At 43.8% G+C, this 22,843-nt stretch overlaps 1 protein-coding gene across 5 annotated transcripts in view; it reads right to left on the reverse strand.

Annotated features, from left to right (window-relative positions):
- Positions 1 to 487: 487 nt before the first annotated feature.
- The window catches only part of Peak1 (pseudopodium enriched atypical kinase 1), a 203,285-nt gene continuing 180,929 nt past the window's right edge, over positions 488 to 22,843 (reverse strand). For all 5 annotated transcript variants that reach the window (XM_032909605.1, XM_032909604.1, XM_032909600.1 and 2 more), the window contains 2 exons: positions 21,039 to 21,781; positions 488 to 3,108 (listed from right to left, as the gene is read on the reverse strand). In XM_032909605.1, coding sequence (XP_032765496.1) covers positions 1,945 to 3,108; positions 21,039 to 21,781 — 1,907 coding nt within the window. In that variant the 3' untranslated portion in view covers positions 488 to 1,944. The remainder of the gene's footprint in view (positions 3,109 to 21,038; positions 21,782 to 22,843) is intronic.

Here is a 22,843-nt window from a genome sequence, read left to right on the forward strand (position 1 = left end):
GCCCACTCCACGGTCATTCTGTCTAGGAGAGACAGACTCTGTGGGCAAACTAGGCCTCTTTCCTGGGAGTACGGAGCACTAGCCAGGATCGCAAAGCCATCCTGCATATGCAGCCTCATACATATCGTTCTCCTTAAAAATGCATAATAAAATACATTCTCCTTTTTTGATCCTCTTTGATAAAGGTGAATCACATGAAAGGCTGTTAAAAATGTTAAAAGTCTAGAAGTTTCCAAGGCCACTAAGGTGCCACCCAAATAATACTGCACAGTCAGTCTTGGCTTTAAGCCAATTCCGAGCTGGTGGGCGAGGGCTTCCTGGGTTTCCTCACTGCCAAGGTGTACAGAACTGATCTGTCCACCCCACTACAGGTTGCTTCCCAGAGGCCTATCTCCAGCATGTGCATGCACATAGTAACACATGCTTACACACTTACCATTCAAGTGACTCTTGGGATTTCAAGGTTGAAGTAAACAGAGACTCACAGTTTTGAATAAAACAAGTGTATGAGCGTTCATACACGCACACAGGTGGAAAGGATACTTGACTCTCAGCGCAAGTATGTGCCAAGGGAAGACAAGAAGGTTTCTGCAGTTCTCACTCAGGTAAAGTTGCAACATAAACACTGTAATATACAGCTTAAAAATACATACAAAAATTGCACATAATTCACGGGAGAGCACAGGCTTCATGGGGAACAACTCTCAGTCATCCACTGCAGCCATCAGCCTTCCTGTGAGCTGAGCTCCAGGCCCACTGCAGTCTTAGGAGCGACATGCCACTCACTCTGGGAGGCAGTCTTTCTGGAAGAGGCTGGCACTCCAAGGATCAGGTCAGCCATTTTTGTGGCCTTTCCCGTTCCCCTTGCCTTCCAATAGCCGGCTTCCAGTTGCTTTCTAAGGTGACGGTAATGCTAAATTGACAACCATTTCATTCAGGGCTGTTGCCGACAGCATTTGGCAGACTAGTTAGAACCAGCTACTGATGGAAGGAAGCTGGCCAATGACTGCTTTCGGGGGAAGAAACTCTGACTCAGGCACCACCAGCCCTGGCTACCATGCTGATAGGTCTGACAGTAATCAAAGAACAGTACTTGAAAGTCTGTTCCCTGAGGGCCCCTGGAGAATTGCACATAAGGACATTATTTCTTCATATCCTGCCCACTATTCATAATCTGTGGACTGTACTCCATCCTGCTGAGGCATCGGTGACACCACCTCTGGTCAGCTTTGTACTGGGCCACAAGAAGTGGATAATAAACTCCAACTTCAGCAGGTGGGACAGGGTGAAGGTGAAGGACAGCCAAGCAGTGGCAGTGGGGTTGTCTATGCAGTGTCCAACCTTTGCTAAGAACAAAAATGGAAACGGACCCATGATCTAACGGCTGGGAATCTCTCTCCTCCTTTCATGGTATGGCGAAACAGAAGCTAGTCCCCAGTGACTGAAACTCAGCCGAGAAGGATAATGGCATGTCCTCTCGGGAAAGAAGCAGTCACTGAGGAAGAGGAATCTGCTGCGAGAGCATTACTGGGTGACAGCTGAGCTTGGTGACATGTGTACTGCTAGCTAGTTAGCACAGGCGAGCTTCAGAGTTCTGGAAGAGGCGGATGCAGCTTGCTGAGATCATTCCACAGGAGCTGGTCCTTCACGGACGTGCATTTTCATTTTTTACCCCACATTTGTGAGCCAATTGGGATGACAAATGTTCCAAGGGAAGGCGACTGCATGTTTGCACAGTTGAATTCCTGTACAGTAGAGACACTCAGCCGCTCACTCTGTGGAAAGCCATTGATGACCTTGCTGAATGAAGCCCTATATTCCTGGACAAGGGTGGCAGTTGGCTTCTTTTCTTTCCTTGAATTCTGAGTGAGTACCAGGACAGGGAATGAGGACAACATGAAGAAGGTGGCGATATTTAACAATAAAAGCAACACCCAGGCCACATTAACGGTACTGCAGGATTTTTACAATGTAGCTCAGGGAGTCTGTGGTGGCAAAGGCCAGATACTGAGCACAAAGCCAATCTTCAAGGCTGATGCCCCCCTCTCTGTCCAGGGACTTCTCGGCAAACTTGATCATCAGCAGTGTTCGCTTGATGTCCAGCCAGTTTTGGAGGAGAGCGTTCTTCTGTACTAGGTTTGCCGAGGTGGTGAAGATTTGGAAGAGATCTTCTCGGGGGCCCCAGAGCAGACACTGGAGGATGCCTTTGGCGTCAGAAATGAGGATGCGCTCAGAAGGGTTGGGGTTCAGGAGACAGCTGGCAAGTTGCTGCAGGCCCCAAGAGTACGGGGAGCGGAGAGGGATCCGAGGCAGGTCTGTGCGCGTGTACTCCTTCTCCTTCAGCTCTGGGTTCTCATCAAAAGGGTTGGGCAGGTGCAGCATCTCATAGATGAGGATGCCTGTCTGGAATTCATCACACTTTTTATACTGGGTGGCCGTGATGATCTCTGGGGCAAGGCGAGACTGGTCTCGGAGGATCTGAGGGTCCACCAGATGGCTCTTCTGCTTGGCCTGAGAAAAGTTACTCACAATGAGTCTTGTGGGACAAGCTGAGGTGGGGCAGGGGTCTGCAGGTGAAGGGCCCTGGGCGGCTCCCCCAGGTTGGTGCTGGACAAGCAGCAAGTTCTCTAGGCGAAGATCGCAGTGAGTGACATGGTAGGGCTTGAGGTGCTCAAGACCAGAGCACAGCTGTAAGAGCAGCAGACACACTTGCCTCTCATACAAGTCGGGGCTTTTCCCATGATGTGCCAAAGAGTCTCGCACGAAGTCGGCCACAGTGAGATGGGGAACCTCCCTGGTGATGACCACGACATGGCTTCTTTGCTTCCTGTTTGTGACTTGTTGGTTCTCTTTCTGGGATGACTCTGACTCAGAGCAGGGCTCAGGATTTCCCCCTGAAGTTTCTGCCTTCACCTCTTCCTCACTGTCTTCATTGCCATCCTCTGCCTTTTCAGGAGCATCGGGATCCTCCCAGGGAAGCAGACGATTAGGGACTTCAGCAAGGAAATGGCCACAATCCTGTTGGATGTTAAAATGCACAGGCAGACTCTGCCGGACAGCCAGGCTATGGTAATACTGCTGCGACTCCTTCGCTTTGCTCTTGCAGATCTGAAAGAGAGCAGGAGGCACACTTAGACTTCCCATAAGCAGACGCACGGGTGCAGAGGATGATTAACTGCAAGGTGACTCATTAGGAACAAATAGTACACAGTAAGTCGTCAGAAAGGTCTGGGCAGGCAGCCCATACTCAGTGACTACTGCTGGTCGCAACCGGTTCTCATGGACCCCACATCCAAGGTTGTGCTCAATGCCTTATGTGCACCATCTCTAGTCTGTGCTCAGTGCCTTATGTGCACCACCATCTCTAGTCTGTGCTCAGTGCCTTATGTGCACCACCATCTCTAGTCTGTGCTCAGTGCCTTATGTGCACCACCATCTCTAGTCTGTGCTCAGTGCCTTATGTGCACCATCTCTAGTCTGTGCTTAGTGCCTTATGTGCACCACCATCTCTAGTCTGTGCTCAGTGCCTTATGTGCACCACCATCTCTAGTCTGTGCTCAGTGCCTTATGTGCACCATCTCTAGTCTGTGCTCAGTGCCTTATGTGCACCATCTCTAGTCTGTGCTCAGTGCCTTATGTGCACCACCATCTCTAGTCTGTGCTCAGTGCCTTATGTGCACAATCTCTAGTCTGCACTCAGTGCCTTATGTGCACCACCTCTATCACAAAGAAAACAGACTGAAGACATAACAATGGGAGACACATTTGAAACTACATACCTGATAAGGGGCTAATATTCAGGATACATAAGAAATTCAAAATAAAAACGCTAACCTGCCCACCTACTGATCAACCAAAAACACTAACAATAACAAAAAAATCACTAAAACTCAAATAATTCAATTAAAAGTAATTAGCACAAGGTATACAATGAAACACACACACCTCACAGACATACATTCATATGTACACACCACACCCCACAAACACACACACACACACACACACACACACACACACACACACACACACACACACACAAAGACAGGGAAAGGCAAATCAAAACTGTATACTTCACTTCCATTAGAATGGCTATTCCTGGGGCTGGAGAGACTGCTCACCAGTTAGGAACACTGGCTAGCTCCTGTTGTGGAGGACCTGAGCTCAGTTCCCAGCATCCATGCCACAAAGATCACAACCACATGTAACTCCAGCTTCAGGAGGACTGGATGCCTCTGGGATCTGACAGTGCTTTCACTCATACACACACACCTCACCACCCACGTGTGCATAATTAAAAAGTAGCAAAAACAAATTATAAAAAAAAAAAAAAAAGGCTATTACCAAAAAAGAAAGAAAAGTGCTGGTGAAAGCATGGGGAAAAAGAACCTTGTGCGCACCATTGGTGGGAATAGAAAGGGGAACAGTCCTCGTGGAGGAGCCACCCTGTGATCTGGCAAGTTCACTTCGTCGTCCCAGGGAACAGAAGTACTGGAAGGAACATCTGCATCCCAATGTTTACTATTGATAGGCAAGAAATGGAAATCACATTTGCTGTTGACTGGATAAATATAATATGGTACACATACATAAAAAATAACGACAGTCTGTGCTTTGTGATGACACGGCTGGGAGTGGAGATCATTTGCTGAGTGAAATAAACCAGGCTCATACAAACAACGGTGTGATCTCAGTCAGAGGCGGATCCCAAAGAACGGTCATGGAAGCTGGGAGAGGACTAGTGGTTATCAAAGGCTGGGAAGAGGCGGGCATGGCTGAGCAGCAGCCTAAACAATAGCTGGAGGCATGAATTCTGAAGTTTTACACAGTATGATTATGGATAATACACAACTTATTTTCAAAGAGCCAGAAAGGAAGGATTTTGGATGTTTAAGCACCAAGAAGGCTGCATGTCCAGTTTATGTTTTTCCAAATAAGAAAAAGTAAGTGTCCAGATAAACGTTAGCAGGATGCAGAGTTGAGTGTGTTGTAATGCCAGAGCTGGTTCTGCTTTACCTTTCGTATACCTAGAAGACAACAAAACTAGCAAAATAGACTTCTCTCACTTTCTGTAGGAATTTCTAGCCTGGAACTTTCTCGTCCTGTCCCTTATGCCCCTCTCTGTAGTAGTAGGGATTGAAGCCAGAGTCTTGTGTTAGGCCATCTCCATTAAGAATGTTTACTTTTAACACGCCTCTTACACCAACATCAGGCACTAAGACCTTCCAGAAGGAAGGCTATGGAAAGCAGGTGTGACTCAAAGAGGAGTCTCTGACCTCAAGGGGACATAAAAGCCATACACATGTGAGATCACCCCAGAGGGGTCTGGAGGTGCAGACTGTGCAGACACAGTCCATTCCTAGTTCACAAACCAGCACGGTCCGCTCAGTGAGGACACCCACACCTCAGGCAACACAGGCTCCAGGAGTATGTGCTGGGAGTATGGATGCTGCCTGCTTGTTACAATGCTATGTATTTTATTCATTTTACTTAAAAAGAAAACTACAGTTCTCTTGGGAGATATAGATGGATCTCCAGCTTGGAGAAGCAGCACACACTGATGCCTATTCATAAAGATATTAAAAATAGAAAGGGTCAGGGGTATGGGGGAACGAGCACCTCTTTCCTGTCACCTTTGTTTACTGCAATTAGAGACCTGATAGCACGGTTCTGCAACGGATAAGTCCACATGCATCTACTGAGACATCTGGAAACAAGCTCAAGTCTCCTGCCACACACTTACCTAATCGGTTCAGAAAGTGCTTTATATTTATTTTTAAAGCAAACTTCTCCTCTTGAAATAGATGTCCGCAGGCAGGGTTCAAGTTCAAACATCTATCTTTCAGAAAATACTATCTTTGGAAAGCCCTCAAAGTCTGGAGCACATGCAGTGCAATATATCCTGTATTCTCATCAATCACAGGAATTCCTTCTATAATGCACTGAAGGTAATACTTCATGTTTATGTGTCACCAGGTATTTAAAATCCTATACGAGCCATAATTTAGTTGTACGGGGGTGGATCTGGCACCTGGTGCCATTAAATAATGGCAGTTTATAATTTGTTCAATATCATATTGCCTGCCGAGATGGAGGTTTCAGGGCCCCAACTCCTCACTCTTTGAAAAGTCTATCAAATATCATTGAGCTTGGCTGAATGAGACTGAAAATTAAACTCAGCTGACATGTTACAGAAAGGACACTCCCAAGGACTTGGGCCCGGGATTTAGCTTGGCCAATAGCTGAGTATCCTTGGGTATGCTCATTCAGTTCCTCTGGGCCTCAGCCTGCCTAATAAAGCAAACAACAGAAAGACTGTGGAAACCCTACCTCCCAGGCAGTGATGAGACAAAATGGGATCGAGTATATGAAGGAAATCTACACATGACTGAGACACACAGATGTAATGTGGATAACCAACCAGACCACTTGGAAATGTTAAAAAGGATATGCTTTTATAGAATCTTCGTATTTTTTCCAGCGAGGGCAAGGAAAAACACCCACTCTTGGTAGGATGTGTGTAAGTGTTCATGTGCTCCCTTCTCCTTCAGGTTCTGAGAGCTACCTGCCACAGCAGTGGGGCTCTCTGGTTGTTGGTCTTGGGGAGGACAGCTAACAGCAAGGGTTTTCTTTTTGTCTTTTTGAGATAGTGTCCGATAAAGGGTCCAGGCTGGCCTGGAACTCACTATGGAGCTCAGGCTGATCCAAACTTGAAGTAATCTTCCCTTAGAAATTACACATAGCTACATATAGTCCTGGGTTACATATATCTGTGGCCACCACACCTAGCTGAAGTCACCACCATTGATGCCAAGATCACCATTACATTCTAGTCCAAGGAAGCCATTCTACTTCTAAGAGAAAATGGTTTAACAGAGTTTTTACTCTTTACTATGCCAAGTTACACTGAAAAACAAAACAAAACAAAAAAACCCAAACAACTCACCATCAGGTAGTTCAACATCAAATGTAGAGGAGATATCTTATCCTAACTGTGATATTTTAATTTTATCTGCATGTACACACAGAGGTAGTCATACATATTTTTATAAAGTCTTCCAGAGTTTTTGGGAGTAGATAAGAACATGGATTCTACAACTAGAATTTATGTTCAGCTTCATAGATCAACTTGAGATAAAGGATAGGAGTGACTTACAAAGGAGAAGTGATAAATTGTTCCACTATTTTGGATGCTTGGGAGGAAAATGGCCTGCCCAGAGAGCGAGCTGAGGAGGAAGCACTTCCTTATCTCTGTATTTACACAGGCGGGCTGAAGAATAATGGGTCAATCTGGTTTAAGGGCAAATGAAAACGAGAGAGAATGAGCGAGCGGAAGAGAGAGGAGAGGCAGGCACTGTGCTTTTAATTGGTTTATAGCCGTGAAGCCGGTTACAACCCAAACACAGACTTGAGATTTCCATAATAGGATTTCACATGATAGGTAGCTCATAAATCTTTATTATAGAGCCTGCAATGATGTTAATTTAGGCAGGAAATATTATATTATTCTATGTACTACATAGTAGCCATTTTTCAAATATTAATAACTTGACTCCTTTAGATTAGAAAAATACCTCAAAATGGTCTGACTTCAGATGATAAATTTCTAGTCCAAAAGTTATTTTGGAGAACAAACCACTCTTTACAGAATAAATGGACAAAGTTCTTAATGCCAGTTTTTTTTAAATTCCTTTACCCAATATTTTCTCTACTTGGGATCCAAGTAAACTTTTCAGCTTCTTGGTTTCATTTATCTTTTTTGAACAGAATTTACACTCTTTCCTTATAAGGCCTGAACAGGGGCATCTCAAGAAGCCCTCACAAGAACGATTCCCACAGGGATCCTGGTCCCATCCCCCACACTCTGAAACAGAAACACAGCAGAATGAGGAAGAGATCACATTCCCAACAAGCAAATGTATGGGAAAGATTCTTAAAACGCCACCAATTTTGGCAGATTCTGTGTTTGTCTACATTTTCTCCAACAGAAGAACCGAGGGACTGCACCCCAGAGACACTAGAGGGAGCTACAATATCAGCATCCAGGCTGCACGCAGCACAATGCAGCAGAACAAAATTCAGCTGCTGAAGCTGGCAAAAATATATCATGGTCAGTCTGTCCGTCTGTCTATCTGTCTCTCTATCCATCTGTCCAGTCTCTGATTCATCAGAGTTAGTGACACTGAGTTCACTCAGTAAGGGAGCATGTGATGAAAAGAGCAGAAGCAGGCCAGGAGTCCTCCCTGGGTGCAGGGGATTCATGCTCACCAGCTCACAGCATGGCCTGCTTGAGCCCTACTCTCCAGAGGGGTCAGGGGACCATCACAAAGGGCATCTGGCTGGTCTCTATACGACCCCTGATCTCAGCATGAATAATGTACAGGTGCTTGAAAACTAGGGGCTTGAAGGGAAAATGGGGACATATTTGAGCTGACAAAATTCATGGGAGGGAGGAACAGTATCTTGTCACTATCAACCAAGCAGGCCAGCAAGACTGATGCTTCTTTAGCACTTGCTACCACAGCATCCTGAAGCAATCTGACAAGATTTCCAAATACAGGATGGGGACACGTTAACCACTGACAAGTTATCTGTTGGGAACTGGAAAAACCAAACCAGACCGAACCAAACCAGAATCAGGATCAAATTACCCTCTCTCAAGCCCTTCTTAAACCTGGGGTCAAACATACTATTCGTACACAGCATGGTCTCAGCAGGGCATCGGAACTGGACACATAATCTGAAAAGTTTAATTCCAAACATTCATTTCAGTTCAGGGGCTCATTTTATGTGTTGCTCGTGGCAACTGCTCTACATACCTTTGAGGCAAATTTGTCATTATAAAGCATTTATGTTTGTAATAAGAATGTCAACCCAGACAGCTAACTTTTATAAAGTAGACTGTGGGGGGCCATGACTGCAAAGCCACAGTATGAGCAGCTGGGAAGGAAAAGACAGCACACGTCTATCAATACTGACCCTTTCAGGACATCCTCACTGTCTGTTATCTGTAAAGAAGACCTTCCAGCCTGCTGCCCTTTGGATTTAGGGTGAGAGTCAGAGACACTGTGTGTGTGTGTGTGTGTGTGTGTGTGTGTGTGTGTGATGGAGCTGGTCACTTACTACTATCTCTTGATCCTTTGTCTCCAAGGTGGCTTGAACTGCTAGTATTCATAAGCCATTCTGTTCCCTCACATACGCCGCTGACCTCACACCTGCATTTACAACTCAGTTATGTCTCTGAATCTTACACTGTAAACACTGGCTGAATAATTTGTGCTGTCTTATCCTATGAATTCATAATATTCAGTACAACCCAACCTGAGCCCTTTCCACCCTCACATTCTGGCCTTTTCTGCTCCTGGTGAATGGCTCCATTATCTGGCTTAGTCTCCCGTTTTCCAGCATCAAGTTCACTCTGGATTTCTTTCCCATCTTTACTCCCTGTGTCCAACTGATTTATACTCCTGATTTTACTCCTAAATATATTTTGAATTATTCTTTCTTCATCTCTGCTTACCATTACTGCTTTCCGAGACTACCACAAAGGCTTTCCAACAGGACACCTTGCTTCTTCTACGAATTCCCTTAAAAATAACTTTCATAGGGAGCAGAGCCAACTTTAAAACTCTATTACCTACCTATTTAGATACTCTAGCAGTCTCTCTTCACAACTGTATTTCCTGCCCCTTCTCCATCTGTTCTTACCATGTAGGTCTGTCTATAGCCAGTCTCTCATTCCTAACGTACCCTTTCTGTCTGAGGCCCTGTTTTCATCCCTTAGGTGTCAAAGGGATTCCTACCTTTGCTTTCAAAGCCTTTCTCAGGTGTTACTTCTGATGGAGAGAACGTGCTAACCACTCTAAACTGCTTTTCTGTACCTGGGTATCTCTCTTACTACACTTAGCTGATTTTTTTTGGTCTACTTTAAGAACAGACACTTGTATCTCAGGGCCTAACAGAGAACAAGGCACACAGAACATGTTCAATTTACCTATACAAAACACCAAGAGAAAGCTACATCGAATCCAGTGTGGTTATATTGTTTATTTGCCCAGAACAGCTAGAGTACATGAACAGCTTTCATGAAACAGATGGAAGTTGGCAAAATGATGGGGAGGGGGCAATAGCAGACAGACCTGAGTAATCAATGCTCATGACTGACCTGACTACACGATTCAGGAAAACTGGATCAATGCTAGCTGTCTGCTGAGTCGAGTCTGCCCCAGAGGCTTACCAGCTTTGTACTGAACAGAACCACACCAAACAACAAGGTCCTTCGTCATTCTACTCAATTTTCTACTCTCTTCCACAAAGAAAGTAATAATTACAAAATGCAGGACTCTTCAAAAATAGCTTACATTAGCTTTTATTTTTCCATTATGGGCCCAGTGTGCCTTCAGCCTACTTCCACTTTATCAGCAGGGAATCTCATTTCCTTCTCATGTTACACATTTTACAGTGCCTCAGTGAGCCTTAAGTGAGATGGATAAGTGAGGGAGTGAACTGTAGACGGACACAACGAGAAACACTGAAGACCACATGCATTCTCCCATCTGGGTTGTTCTGTTGCAGCACACAGAAGCACAGCTGCAGTGGGGGTGCAGAATGATACCTCAACTTCTAAACTGATACCCAGTGTTTGCTATTCTAAGTTCTAGGTCAGTTACTGAGTGACAGCAATTCTCGGCCTGCTGAGGAGTAAGTCTCCTTTACTTCTAGTTACAGAGGTAAGATCCCTCACCCTGACCCCTGTAAGCAATGCTGTTACAACAACCTGCAAAACAAACAAAATGTTAATATATAAATGCTGTCTGGGCCTCCACACTGTAAATGCTGAGGACTCCACACTGTAGAAATTTGCTATGAGGCTTGTCAGGCTGGCCAGGTATTTTAATGCTTAAATTACTACAAAAAGGTTCACATGGCTAAGAAACTCATTTGGAGCCTAGGAGATATTTGAGAAGGCAATGTGTAAGTCTTTACCATTTGATTTGTGACTTAGAGCTCAGGTCCCAGATTAGGAATTCAATTAATCTGAACCCCAACTTGTAATTCCCACTATGTTCTCTCACCTCATCAATATTACAGCTCTATCTTTTTTTCTTATTAGGCAATCTACTTTGATTCCAAGTTCATATGAGCTGAACCCTCTCTCTTCTGAGCAAGTTCCCAGCTGGGCCTCTGACATTCTGCACCCATCAAGCCATGAAGTGATGTGCCCTCTAACCTAGAATGGCCGTACGCATGTAGCTGGCTACTGATCACCCACTTTCTGTTACGTTTCAATGTTGGACATCTTTGTGTTGAATTATGAAAGTGGGAATGGCTTCCCATCTGGATTTTCCCTTACTACTATGCTAGTAATTAACTGCCTGGGTAGATAGTATGGGCCCATTGTAAATTCCTACCAATAACAGCTATTCTCCTTAATGCCTTTTCATTTAGTGTCTTGCTTTCTCAGCATCTACCCAAATAAGACAAATTGGGATTTGAGTAAAAAGTGCAATAAAAGGCGCTGGTCTCCACAATTCACCTCAACTTTATTACAAGCTTTTAACAAGGCTGTGGCGTGGGCGGAAGAGTGAGTAGCCCCGCTGGTATAACAGGGAAGTCCTCACGTCTACTGAGCTGTGTACTGTCTGGCATTAAGAACAAAGACCTGTCCTATCAAAAGAGAAGACACCCACTGTCTCAACTTTGGACTTCTTGAGGTGAAAACATTCAGAAAGTTAGTGGCTTTTTTTTTTTAATATATATGTGAAGCATTAAGCATCTTCTTTAAATGATCGTCATCCAAATTTAACACAAATCTTTTCATGGCAGTGTTTGTTCAAAAATTATCTCTTTGAGATAAGTGAAAAAGAGTCTTAATGAGACCAAGCAATAATCTACCAGATTATCTCTTCTAGGCAAAAGGGGCTACACAAGGGGCTGGCTTACTGGCTCAAGTACAATAATGGGAGAGGTACTACTTAAGAGTCGGGAGTCAGTCTGCCATTGAAACTGGTGTGTGTTCAAAACAGGGCAACCTCTCTGGCCTCCATTTCCTTTAGTAAACTGACTTTAGTCGATTAGGATGATTGGCTAGTGGCTACTATGACTCTTTGAAAGACAAAGGAGGCAATGGAGATTTTACTTGGATGGCAGGGAGTTTAGTTCAAGTTTAATCTAATGCTTAGCTTTATTTAGAGACCAGGGAAGTAAGTTAGGGGCTGGAGTCCAGCCAGTATACAGCTCACCGGACAGTCTGGTCTGCTGGGTGGTAGTCTTCCAAGATCAGAGAGAAGAGAAAACATGGATGAGGAACAAAGAACATGGGAACTGAAGGTAACCGACTGTGTGGGCATCAATTTTGCTTACTTTATCAAAAGTTGACTATTTTCATTGCCTCCCCATTTCTTATCCTTCTTATCTAACTTGCTGGGCTGGTGTCCATACCCCACTATCACACATGGTCTTGTCTTGAACTAGGCTCAAGCTCTGGGTCTGGGGACTTTGCCTTTTGTGACTAGGGTCCCAATTGCCCCTGCTTGAGTCACATCTCTGTGTAGGCTTTTCCTCACGTAACAGACCCTTCCACTAACAGTCTCATACACCCCATTTAGTCTGAATTAAATCAAGACACTGGAGGGGGGATAGGAAAACTCTTTCCAGACTTCATGTTTCGTATGAGGCCCGAGCTCCCGTGTTTAGCTGTTGAGCCTGTCTACCTTGGCTGTCATTTGCATGCTTCACAGACAACACATCCTTCGGATTCATATTTCGCCGAATGGCACTGCCATCCTTTGGGGTTGTCCTTCCTAGAGGTTCAGGACGACTGCCTCCATCTAGCACTTACTATACAAGGATCATGCCTTCGGCAGTTCTGAACCACATGCCCTTCCTTTCCTTTGTCCTGTTGCAGTGTGGGTGGACTCAAAGTTTCCTAGACTATTGCGGAAACACACGAGTGACCACTCAGCTTTTTTGGGTCCCTCCCATCATGATTTTCACCAAAATAATTAATTTAGTACAACCCCCCACCCTGCGTTTGAAACTTCACTATAATCTGTCTTATTAAGAGTTATATTTTGGCTTTCTCACTGCATTAGGAGCTCTATGAAGGCAAAGCTTTTGCTTTATGCATATGTATTGATGTAAACCCACAAAATATCAAAATGTTTTGTATTTTTGAAAGGTCACGAAATATTTTATCCAATGTGCAGTATTATATATTGTACTAGGTTCTAAGCACATAAGAATTAAAAAGCCATGGTCCTTGCAGTAGATGTCAAAAGTAATGATGGTTAAGAGACACATGAATGTTTCTCTATTGTATAATGGAATTACTACATATATTAAGTCCTGTGGGTGTTTTTTTTTTAAAGACAGTCTAGCTGTGTAGTCTAAGCTGGCCTGAAACCCCAAATCTTTCTGTTTCAGCTTCTCAAGTGCTGGGACTACAGGTATCTGCCAACCATGCCCAGATACCTGCAACCCTTTCTTCTCACAATAGCTGGGTCCGACTATGACACGTTCTCATGGGTTCACGCATTTGAACATGGGGTTTCCAGCTAATGGAGTTGTTTGGGAAGCTGTAGAACTTTTGTGGGGCCTCAGTGGAGGAAGGGGTCATTTCGGGGAAGACAGTAACATTTACAGCCTGGCCCCGCCTCTGCTTCTCATTGCTCTGTTTGCTAATCTAACAAGATATGAGCGGGCAGCCTCACATTCCTGCTACTCCTGCTGCAGGCCACTCCTTCCAGTCAGGATGCGGCCTCAAACTGTGAGCTGAAATAAACCCCCTAACCCCTTTAAGTTCCTTCTGGTTCAGTAGTTGATTCTAACAATGGGAAAAAGTGATGAAAAAACAAAACAAAACAAAACAAAACAAGTAAACAGTAAGAAGCAGGGTGGCTTCTGGGAGGAAGCTGGCCTTTTCATTCTTTGGAACAGGTCTGGGAGGAATGTGGAAGTTTGGAGCTGCAGGCTATAGAAACCCAGGATTCTGGAAGCAGAGGTCAACAGATGACGGTAATATGCAGAGTTTAGTGAGCCACTCTGGTTGGGAGTTCAGGAGACCAGAACATTAACAGAAATGTGGCCAGGCTCATGAAGTTGTAGAGGGAAACATTCTCTATTGAAAGTGGGACAAGATGCCATTTATGTCACATGCTGGCAGAGAATCTGGTTATAGTCTGCCTATGTCCCAAAAATTTAAGTGAAGATAAATTCAAAAGTAACAGAATCAGTTTGACTGGAAATTTCAAGACAGCATAGCATGTGGCCTATGACATGGTGTATTTGGTCACTGGCTAGAAGTGGATAGAGCTGCATAAAGGACAGATGAGGAGGAGAGGACGAGAGCAGCTCTCACGGCTAAGTAGATGAACAGAGACTCGGCTGGCTCTCTGCATTGGCACATGGCATCAGTTGGGAAGTTGCAGAACTTGTAGCATGAGGGCCTCACAGCAGGAAGTGGGTCACTAGGGGATGGGCCGGGAGGATTATAGCCCAGTCTTGTTTCTAGCCCAATCTCTCTCTGTCTTCTGGTTCAGTGAGATGTGAGCAAGTAGTATCATATTTCTGCCACCAGAGCCACAAGCTGCTCTAGCCATAAAGCCTTCCCTCCATGATAGACTGAAATCTCAGTGAGTCAAAATAAATCCTTCCCCTCTTAAGCTTAAAGAGCTCCTTGTTATATACTTGGCTATAGTGACAGGGGAAGATATGTAAGTCTTAAATATAAGACTTAAGAATAAACTATGTTTTCTACTTTACAGAGAGACACTAGACTTAGAAAAGGCATGTACAAGGCTAAAGAAACATAGTCAGTATGCAGCTAAACTCTAAGTTAAACCCAGTTCTTCTAACTTTAAAACCTAATTCTTAACCGCTTCCTCAAAAGGCCTCAAAATCCTATATGGAAACCACCGTGGAGGCTGCTGCTACAAATACAGTTTCCCAGAGCTCACTGCTGGCAATTCTGATTCTGTAGGTGAGGCGATGGTCCTGTTAGTGAGGGTAACTCAGGTAGTTATGGAATAGGTCATCAGAAGCTGAAATTCTTCATTGAGTTACACTGTCTCCCAGGAGAAGGGCAGTGCAGACGAAGAACCAGCATGTGCCAACGCTGAGCAGCAGCAGTGGGAGTGATTTCTAAGTTATGCTAGAGGACAGGACGACAGAGCCGAGGAACCAAGGACTAACTAAGGGTACCCGTGCTTTTAGGAACCTCGATGTGATGATCTACAACCTCAAATGCTCCAATCTGCCCCCTGCCACGGAATAATCACAATATTATCTTTTAAGAAAATCAAATCATTTATAGTGACCGTCACTCTCACTCTGGATTTAACTGTACACTTCTATCTTGTAGGTCACTTTGAACAAAGGAGTGCTCCTACTATTTGGTATTCTAGGACACTTTAAAATAAGCATTTTTCATCTTATACAGTCAGTATAGTCACCCATTTTAATGGTTACAAACATTTAATTGGGATAATGTGCTTTAATTTATTAAACTGTTTTCTTAGTATCAGGAGCTTAATTTGTTTCTAATTTTGACATCAATGAAATTTTTGAGGTTGCTACATTTTGTAGCATTCTCTCATAATCTTAAGAAAAAAAGATGTTTACATCTTTGAAGTAATGAGAAAGAAAATATCTAAGCATAGAAGCTATGTAAATGTGCTGAGGCTAACGCCTACCATTAAAGAATACTAATGAGTAATCCCCACAGTGTGGACGGCTTTCCCTGTACCGCTAACAACAATACATTATCCCGTTGTATTTTACATGCGCTCTATAGTTTATGAAAGCAGTTTCACTACATAGCCATGTGCATTATAACAATTTTATGGGGTAGGCATGGTAGCCAGTTTCTGCTGATGTAAAAACTAAAAGAAGTTCCTTGACCTGTTTAATACTAGAGATAAATTTCAGAACATGGGCCCAGATGACTTCAAAGCTCTTTATTCTGCATTAAAATGCCTTTTAAGATAAATCGAAATAAAGTTATTCGTGATAAAGAAAAATTAGAATAGATAATAGGAAAACCTTCAAATTCAGTAAAAGTTCCAAATTAAAACCACTCATTTTAGAACAAAGACCAACATCAACACCTGTTCTGGATTGTACTGTCTCCCAGAGACCAGAGCTATTGGGAGGCAATTACGGTTAAACTGGTTACGAGTAGGAGCCTGACGCGATGTCAGTAATATCCTCTTAGCAGAGAGACACCTGAAGGCTCAGCTGCTTTCTCTGTGATGCCAGGATGCAATGAAAAGGTGGCTGTCTCTAATGCCTATGAAAACCTCACCAGAAACAAAGTCAGCCACGACCCTGACCTTGGGTTTTCCAGACTCTAGAATTTGGAGAATTTAAGTTATGGAGTCTACGACAGTTTTTCTATCAGCTTAAGTAAACAAAAACCGTGGAAGTGCCATTCCAACAATAGTTAAGAATGTTCCAGAAGCAGCCTTAGAACTAAGTCGATGGTGAAAGCATTTAGAATGCATGTTAGAAAACGCCTGGATAAGTGTGAAGTGACAACTACAGCAAATTCAGATGTTAAAGGAGTTGGTGGTGAGCAAACAATCAGAAACTCCTAGGAAGGTGACCCATGTCATAAAGTGGCAGAGAATTAAGAGACTGCACTGTGTTCTTGTGGTTTGTGGAGAAAAGAATGTATGAGAGGTAAAATTGGATTTTTAGTTGGGATGTTCAAGTCAGGCGGTGAAGGAACACTTTGGTTTCTCCTGACTGCTTACAGGACAACAGGAAAGGGGGAAGGGGATGCAGACTATTTGGTCTGTTCATAGTATAAAAGGCAGGCATGTTTAATCTTTTGTTTTGTTTTGAAGACAAGATCTCATGTAGCCTACTAGGCTGTCCTCAGACTCTGTAGTGGAGTTGAGGATGGCTTGAACTCCTGGTTCTCCTGCCTCTACCACTGGAATGCTAGGACTATGGGTGTGACCACGACACCAGGCTAGAAAGCATAGACAGCCATTCAATACAGAGGTCTCAGCAGAAGTCAGGGATGAGGACAAGGTCGTATGAGTGGAGACCACCAGCTTGGGTGCAGGTTTGCCCAAAGTGGATTCCGAGAGTAGAAGGGTGTGGAAAGACTCCTAGCTATTCTGAATTCTATGGGCCTGGCCCATGGAGCTCTTTGGCTGCCCATGTGCACTATTCTTTAAGGAAAAGGAAAACAGTCATGGAGGCGATAAAGAGATCAAGACTATTGCAGAGAGACAGCTCAGAGGTTGGCAGCACTTACGGTCTCAAAGTAGACCTGGCTTTGGGTCCCAGCACTCACACCAACCAGTTCACAACCATCCATACCTCTCCAGCTCCAGGGAATCCAGAGCCGCTTTCTGGCTCCTGCAGGCACCCACACACATGGATGTGTGGGGATGTAAACACGCCACATACACATTAGAAAAAACTCAGAAAGAATCCATGTTGTTCTTCTTTCTAAGGACCCAGTGGACAGGGCTGTTTCCTTTTAGGTGTCAACAAAGGATGAGCCCGTTTCTCTAGATTTAGAGAGCTAGGGGGAAAATAAATAGTGACTCAGGGTGGAGAGCCTTTTGGAGGAGCTATATGGGCGACAGTATCAGATGAGAGCATCTTTATGAGGTAAGGGTATCTGAGACTTTGGTACCCACTTTCTCTCTGCCCTGCCTCTGATTTCTCACATTTCAGGATGGAGTGTCTGTCTATCCTCTGCCTGTGCACAACTGTATTTGGGAAGCAAATAAGTTGTCTAGCTTTACCAGGATCACAGATACAACGGTGCATTAAGTTGAATCATACCTTAAGTTTCATTCATATCTCATTTAGAGAATATGTAGATGAGACTTTAAGGGCTTTAGAGTTGATCCTTGGGAATACGGCTTTGAAGGTAACTGGGATGGATTTGCCTGTGATAAAGACATGAGAGGGAGGGATGGGGGATAGAATCCTATGGTCTAAATTGTGTCTCTTTCTCATTTACATGCTCAAGCTCTGAAGATGCAGCCCACAAAGAGAGAGATACTTAGGTAAGTCATACGGTTGGGACCTGGATACAATCGGATCAGTGTCATTTTAAGAAAAGACCCTTCTCTTAGTGACTCTCATCACATGTGAGGACTCAGAGAGAATAGTCCTTATCTGAAAATAACCAGGTTAAACTCTGAATCTGGACTTTTCGCTTCTAGAAACAGGAAAAGATAAATTTCTACTGTTGGGCTAGGGGCTTTGATTGGTACTCAGGTACTTACCTAGCACGCGCGCGCAAAAACACACACACACACACACACACACACACACACACACACACACACACACACACACACTCTTATGTAAGCCACCTAATTAATCTATGCTCTTCTGACATGGCAGCCTGAAAAAGCTGACATGAAGTAAATATTTTAACAGCTCACCACTGCAGTGAATATGTAGGTGTGACCCTTACCTTTCAAATAAACTTGCTTTGCAATATTTAAGAGACAAGCCCTATCTATTAGGCTATCCTAAGCTCACTAATATAGGAAGGGAGGGATATTTTAAGAAGACAAACATTGAAGAGGGTCTATGTGGGCCACCCATTGGTTTCATTTGCTCATCTCTGCAAATGTAGGGGTCTCAGAGTTCTTAGAATCCCTTTCAGACTGTAAATCAATTAGGGACTTCTGGAAATGTCCAGAAAGTCTTCAAAGAGACATTTATATTCAGTATTTAGTGTAAAACCCCCTTTCCCAAACCTGCCAACAACTACCAGTATATAATCACTTGCCACCTGTTCTTTTGAGATTGCTTTTGTATTATTACAAGCAAAGAAATCAATACTACACCATTGATTTAGGAAAGAGACAAGATTGTGTGGCAATAATACATAAAGTTAGTCAAGCCCCACTTCTCAATTGTTTTGAAAGAACAGATAGTTTTATGCCCCTTTCCGAAATAGGTACTCATTCTACATTGGTGATCTTGTAGCAATAAAGACCCAAGATAGATAAGGTACTATAACCCCAATTGATATAATAGCTCTTGAGAGCTACACAGAATCTCAAAATGCCTTTTTATACTCAACAGTAATATATTAACTTGAGTCCATATCTTCTCTCCACAGTTTATCCCTTGGTTTAATTTTAAAAGTGTGGGCTGCTGTTGCAGCAGGTCAAGACAGTTAGAGGTGGAGGTGGTGAGACTGCAGATGGTCGGTGGAAACATGTATGTCTTGATAGGGAGGTAAGGTCAATTGTTTACCTTACCCATTCATTTACTAAGAAACCATCTGGTCTTCGTAAGCTAAATTAACATGTAAAAGTCATTTAGATTATGTTAATCGGTTTTGAACCAGTGAATAGAATCAGTGAGAGGAGGCAGCGGGATTGGAGAGCATTATACTGAGCCTCTACTCTTAGCACCTTTCACTTGTCCTATGTCATTGGTCACGAAAAGTCCCATAAGGTACATGGCTTACCACTTAAACATCTGAAGAAGAGGAAACCATCTGTGAGACCTGAGACTTTAACTCTCTTTAACCCTCGTAAAGTAAAAGAAGCCGAAGGTAGCTCACTAACCACAATCCCAAAGACAGCTGTTGCTACCCACAAAGCTACTAGATGGTAAAGTCAGGATCAGAAGGCAAGTCTCTGGGAGTTCATAGTCCGCACTATAGTCATTACTCTCATGGGACTTGTGGATGGCTGTTACGGTGAGTTTAACTGGACAAGAATCCTCAATGTCAAGTGCTCTGGGAATCTCAAAGTAGAGTGTTGTCTGGAATGGTTGACATGTGTTTAAAAATGTAATAAACAGGCAAAGTATAGGCTGCACAGTCAGAAATATCTGAGGTGTGTGTGTGTGTGTGTGTGTGTGTGTGTGTGTGTGTGTGAGAGAGAGAGAGAGAGAGAGAGAGAGAGAGAGAGAGAATATGAACGAGAGCATATGAGCGCAGGGGTCTCCATATTCTCTTTCCACTTTCTGGATCCCAGGGACTGAACTCATCAGACTCAGTCATCAGGCCGGGTAGCAAGTATCTTTGCTCAAGGAGCCATTCTGCTGGCCTGATATCCTAGTTCTACTCCTCACTGTGTGACCTCAAGCAAGTTAGTTACCTCACTGAACAAAACCTTCCTCAAATGGAGAAAAAAGACTCTTATGAGCATGATGTAAACATTGAGTACTAAGTACCTTTTCTATAAAAGTGTCTCCCAGGAAGCACACAAGCTACAGAGAAGGGGTAAGCAAGGATCTCTTACTTGGTAGAGAATAAAGGCAGAAACATGGAGTGAAGGGATACCCCACGGGCTTCGTTTTTTTGGATAACCACTGCAAACTGCCAAAGCTCAATGGCTATGTCTTCTAAGAGTCTGAGTTAAAGTCTGTGATAGTTCATGTTCATTCTCAATAGGAAGGGATGTATAAATCCCATGGAAAAATACCTCTGAGTGTGACTATGAGGGTGTTGGCAGAAAGGAAAGACCCACTCTGAATGCAGGCAGCAGGGTCCCATAGGCTGGGGCCCCAGACTGAAAATAGGGAGAAAGTTAACCGAGCATCAGCGCTCCCCTCTCTGCTTGCAATGTGACCAGCCAACCCTGCTGTGCCTTCCCCACAGTGACAGACTGTATCCCACCCTACTGCAAACCAAAACCGACCCTCCATCCATTAAGTTGCTTCTTGTCAGGCATTTGGTCTCAATCCTTCCAGACTCCCACAGAATGTTAGCTTCCCCATATTTCCTTAGTGTCTATTCTTCTTTCAGTAATAAACCTACTTATTAGACCACCTGCTAATATAGGAGGCTCACTCACTCACTCTCACACAATGGAGGAGAGAAAGTGGGAGTAAAGAATGAATCCGCTTTGGTAACAATGTGCTGACTAAGATTAAGGTAAGGCTAGGCACTCAGGAGAAAAAGGTTGGCAGATCTCCATGGGTTTGAGGCCAGCCTGGTGTATGTAGTGAGTTCAGGGCCAGACAAAGCTACATGGGTGAGATCCTGACTCAAAAAGAAGGAAGGAAATATTAAGGTGAGATTTTCAATATTTCCCTACCTTGACTGCATAGTTACTGAGTGGATCTTTTGCATATGAGGCAGTGTAGTAAACCGCATCTCCAGCTTCGCAGCACGGTTTGTCGCTGGTTAGCCTGAAGTCTGACCAGCTGTCCACTCCGAAGCGGAGTTGGTCTTTCTGCCCAGCCATGAAGAGGTCTTCACATTTAACTGCCAGTCTTTTCAAGGCATCTGTATGAAGGCTTCGGAGTTTACCCACCACTTCTTCCCGACTGTCAAGTCCTCGATAAAGTGCTTGTCTCTGTGGCTTCTGGATGCTTCGAGCCTGTCTACAGGAGAGACCACGTCGGCTAGAGAGTGACTCCATACTGTTGGAAAATCTGTCCTTAATACTGAGAGTGGCTAAGCTGGAGATACTGTTTGCTGTGGAAGGAACAGGTCTCTCCTTGTGCAAAGGTCTCTCCAAGGATTCATAAGACTCAACATCCAGTCCCTTGAGTTCATAGCTGACAGAAGATCCAGCACTGCTGGCATCCCAGTTGGGATCAATATCATAGGTGGGATTAGCCACGACACAGAGACTGCTTTCCATGGATTTCTGAAGGTCTTTGGGGATTGGCTCTGTGTTGGCTCGTATCATTTTCTTTGGCAGTGGGGGTGGTGTGGGTTGGGAAGCATTCAATACTTCTTGGTCTGTCTTCTCTCCAAAGGCAATGGCATCATCCAGCGCTCCCTTGGGATGCCGTGGGTGCTTGGGAGGTATCATGGCTGCTCTAGATTGTCCTGCATTGTTTTTAAAGAAAGAAAAAGAGAATGAATCAAAATGTCAACCTCCTTTCATAATTGAAACAAGTAGAAATGCGTGATGTGGGCATGGGGAATCTAGAAATCGTCAATGCTTTCACCGAAGTGAAATGTGAAACCAAGGAACAAACGCTTGAACACTGAAGGTATGAATCCAAAGCTCGACTGGAGTAACAAAGATGAATTATGTCTCAGCATTTCTTTGTCAGAGTTTGGGTGGTGAGCTCTGTTTTCAAAAGGAATCCAGATTCTCCAGTCCTGTCTCCAATAATATTGTTAGCCGTCGCCACACCACAGTACTGGGAAGGAGAGACACTAGAAACATCTGCATGTGACAGTAGAGATGACAGCACTTGAGGATCAAGAAAATACGTGGGAGTCCTACTGAAAACAGATCTGAAACTAGCAATGAGATCACTGCACAGAGCCTGGCAAATATTCTTCTGTTTCCTGTCATATTATTCCAATTTTACATTGTATACAGCACCTGCCATTCCATAGAGGGACATATAATTTATAGATCTAATGGTTATGTTTAGAGGACAAGCACACAAGGGTTCAATGATACTTTGTTTCTTACATAATGGAGAGAAGACATTATTTTCTAAAGATAGAAATATGTCATCAAATGTCTACTAAAATTAGTCAAGCTATTAAAATGAGGCCTTTACTCGAGAGATAGAAGAATAACATAATGTCTGGTTGTGGACTGTGTTATGTTGCCGCCCTAACCCCTGGTGTCTATGGATAGGTCCTCATTTGGAAATAGAGTCTTTGCTAATATGATAAAGTTGATGTTAGGGAAGGTTCCAATCAACGATGGCTGGTATCCTAGTAAGAAGAAAACAGTGTGAAGACAAATAAGGAGATCACTATGTGGTGACAGGGGCAGAGACAGAAATGATTTAACTGTAAACCAGGAATGCCAAAGATGGATGGCCATCATTAAATGCCAGACAGAGGCAAGAACAGATTCTACTCAGTGTCTCAAAAGAAGCATAGTTTTATGGACAGAAGTTTCAGTTCAGGGCCCTATTTCAT

The sequence above is a fragment of the Rattus rattus genome, chromosome 8, assembly GCF_011064425.1.
Source record: "Rattus rattus isolate New Zealand chromosome 8, Rrattus_CSIRO_v1, whole genome shotgun sequence".
NCBI classification, from domain to species: domain Eukaryota; kingdom Metazoa; phylum Chordata; class Mammalia; order Rodentia; family Muridae; genus Rattus; species Rattus rattus.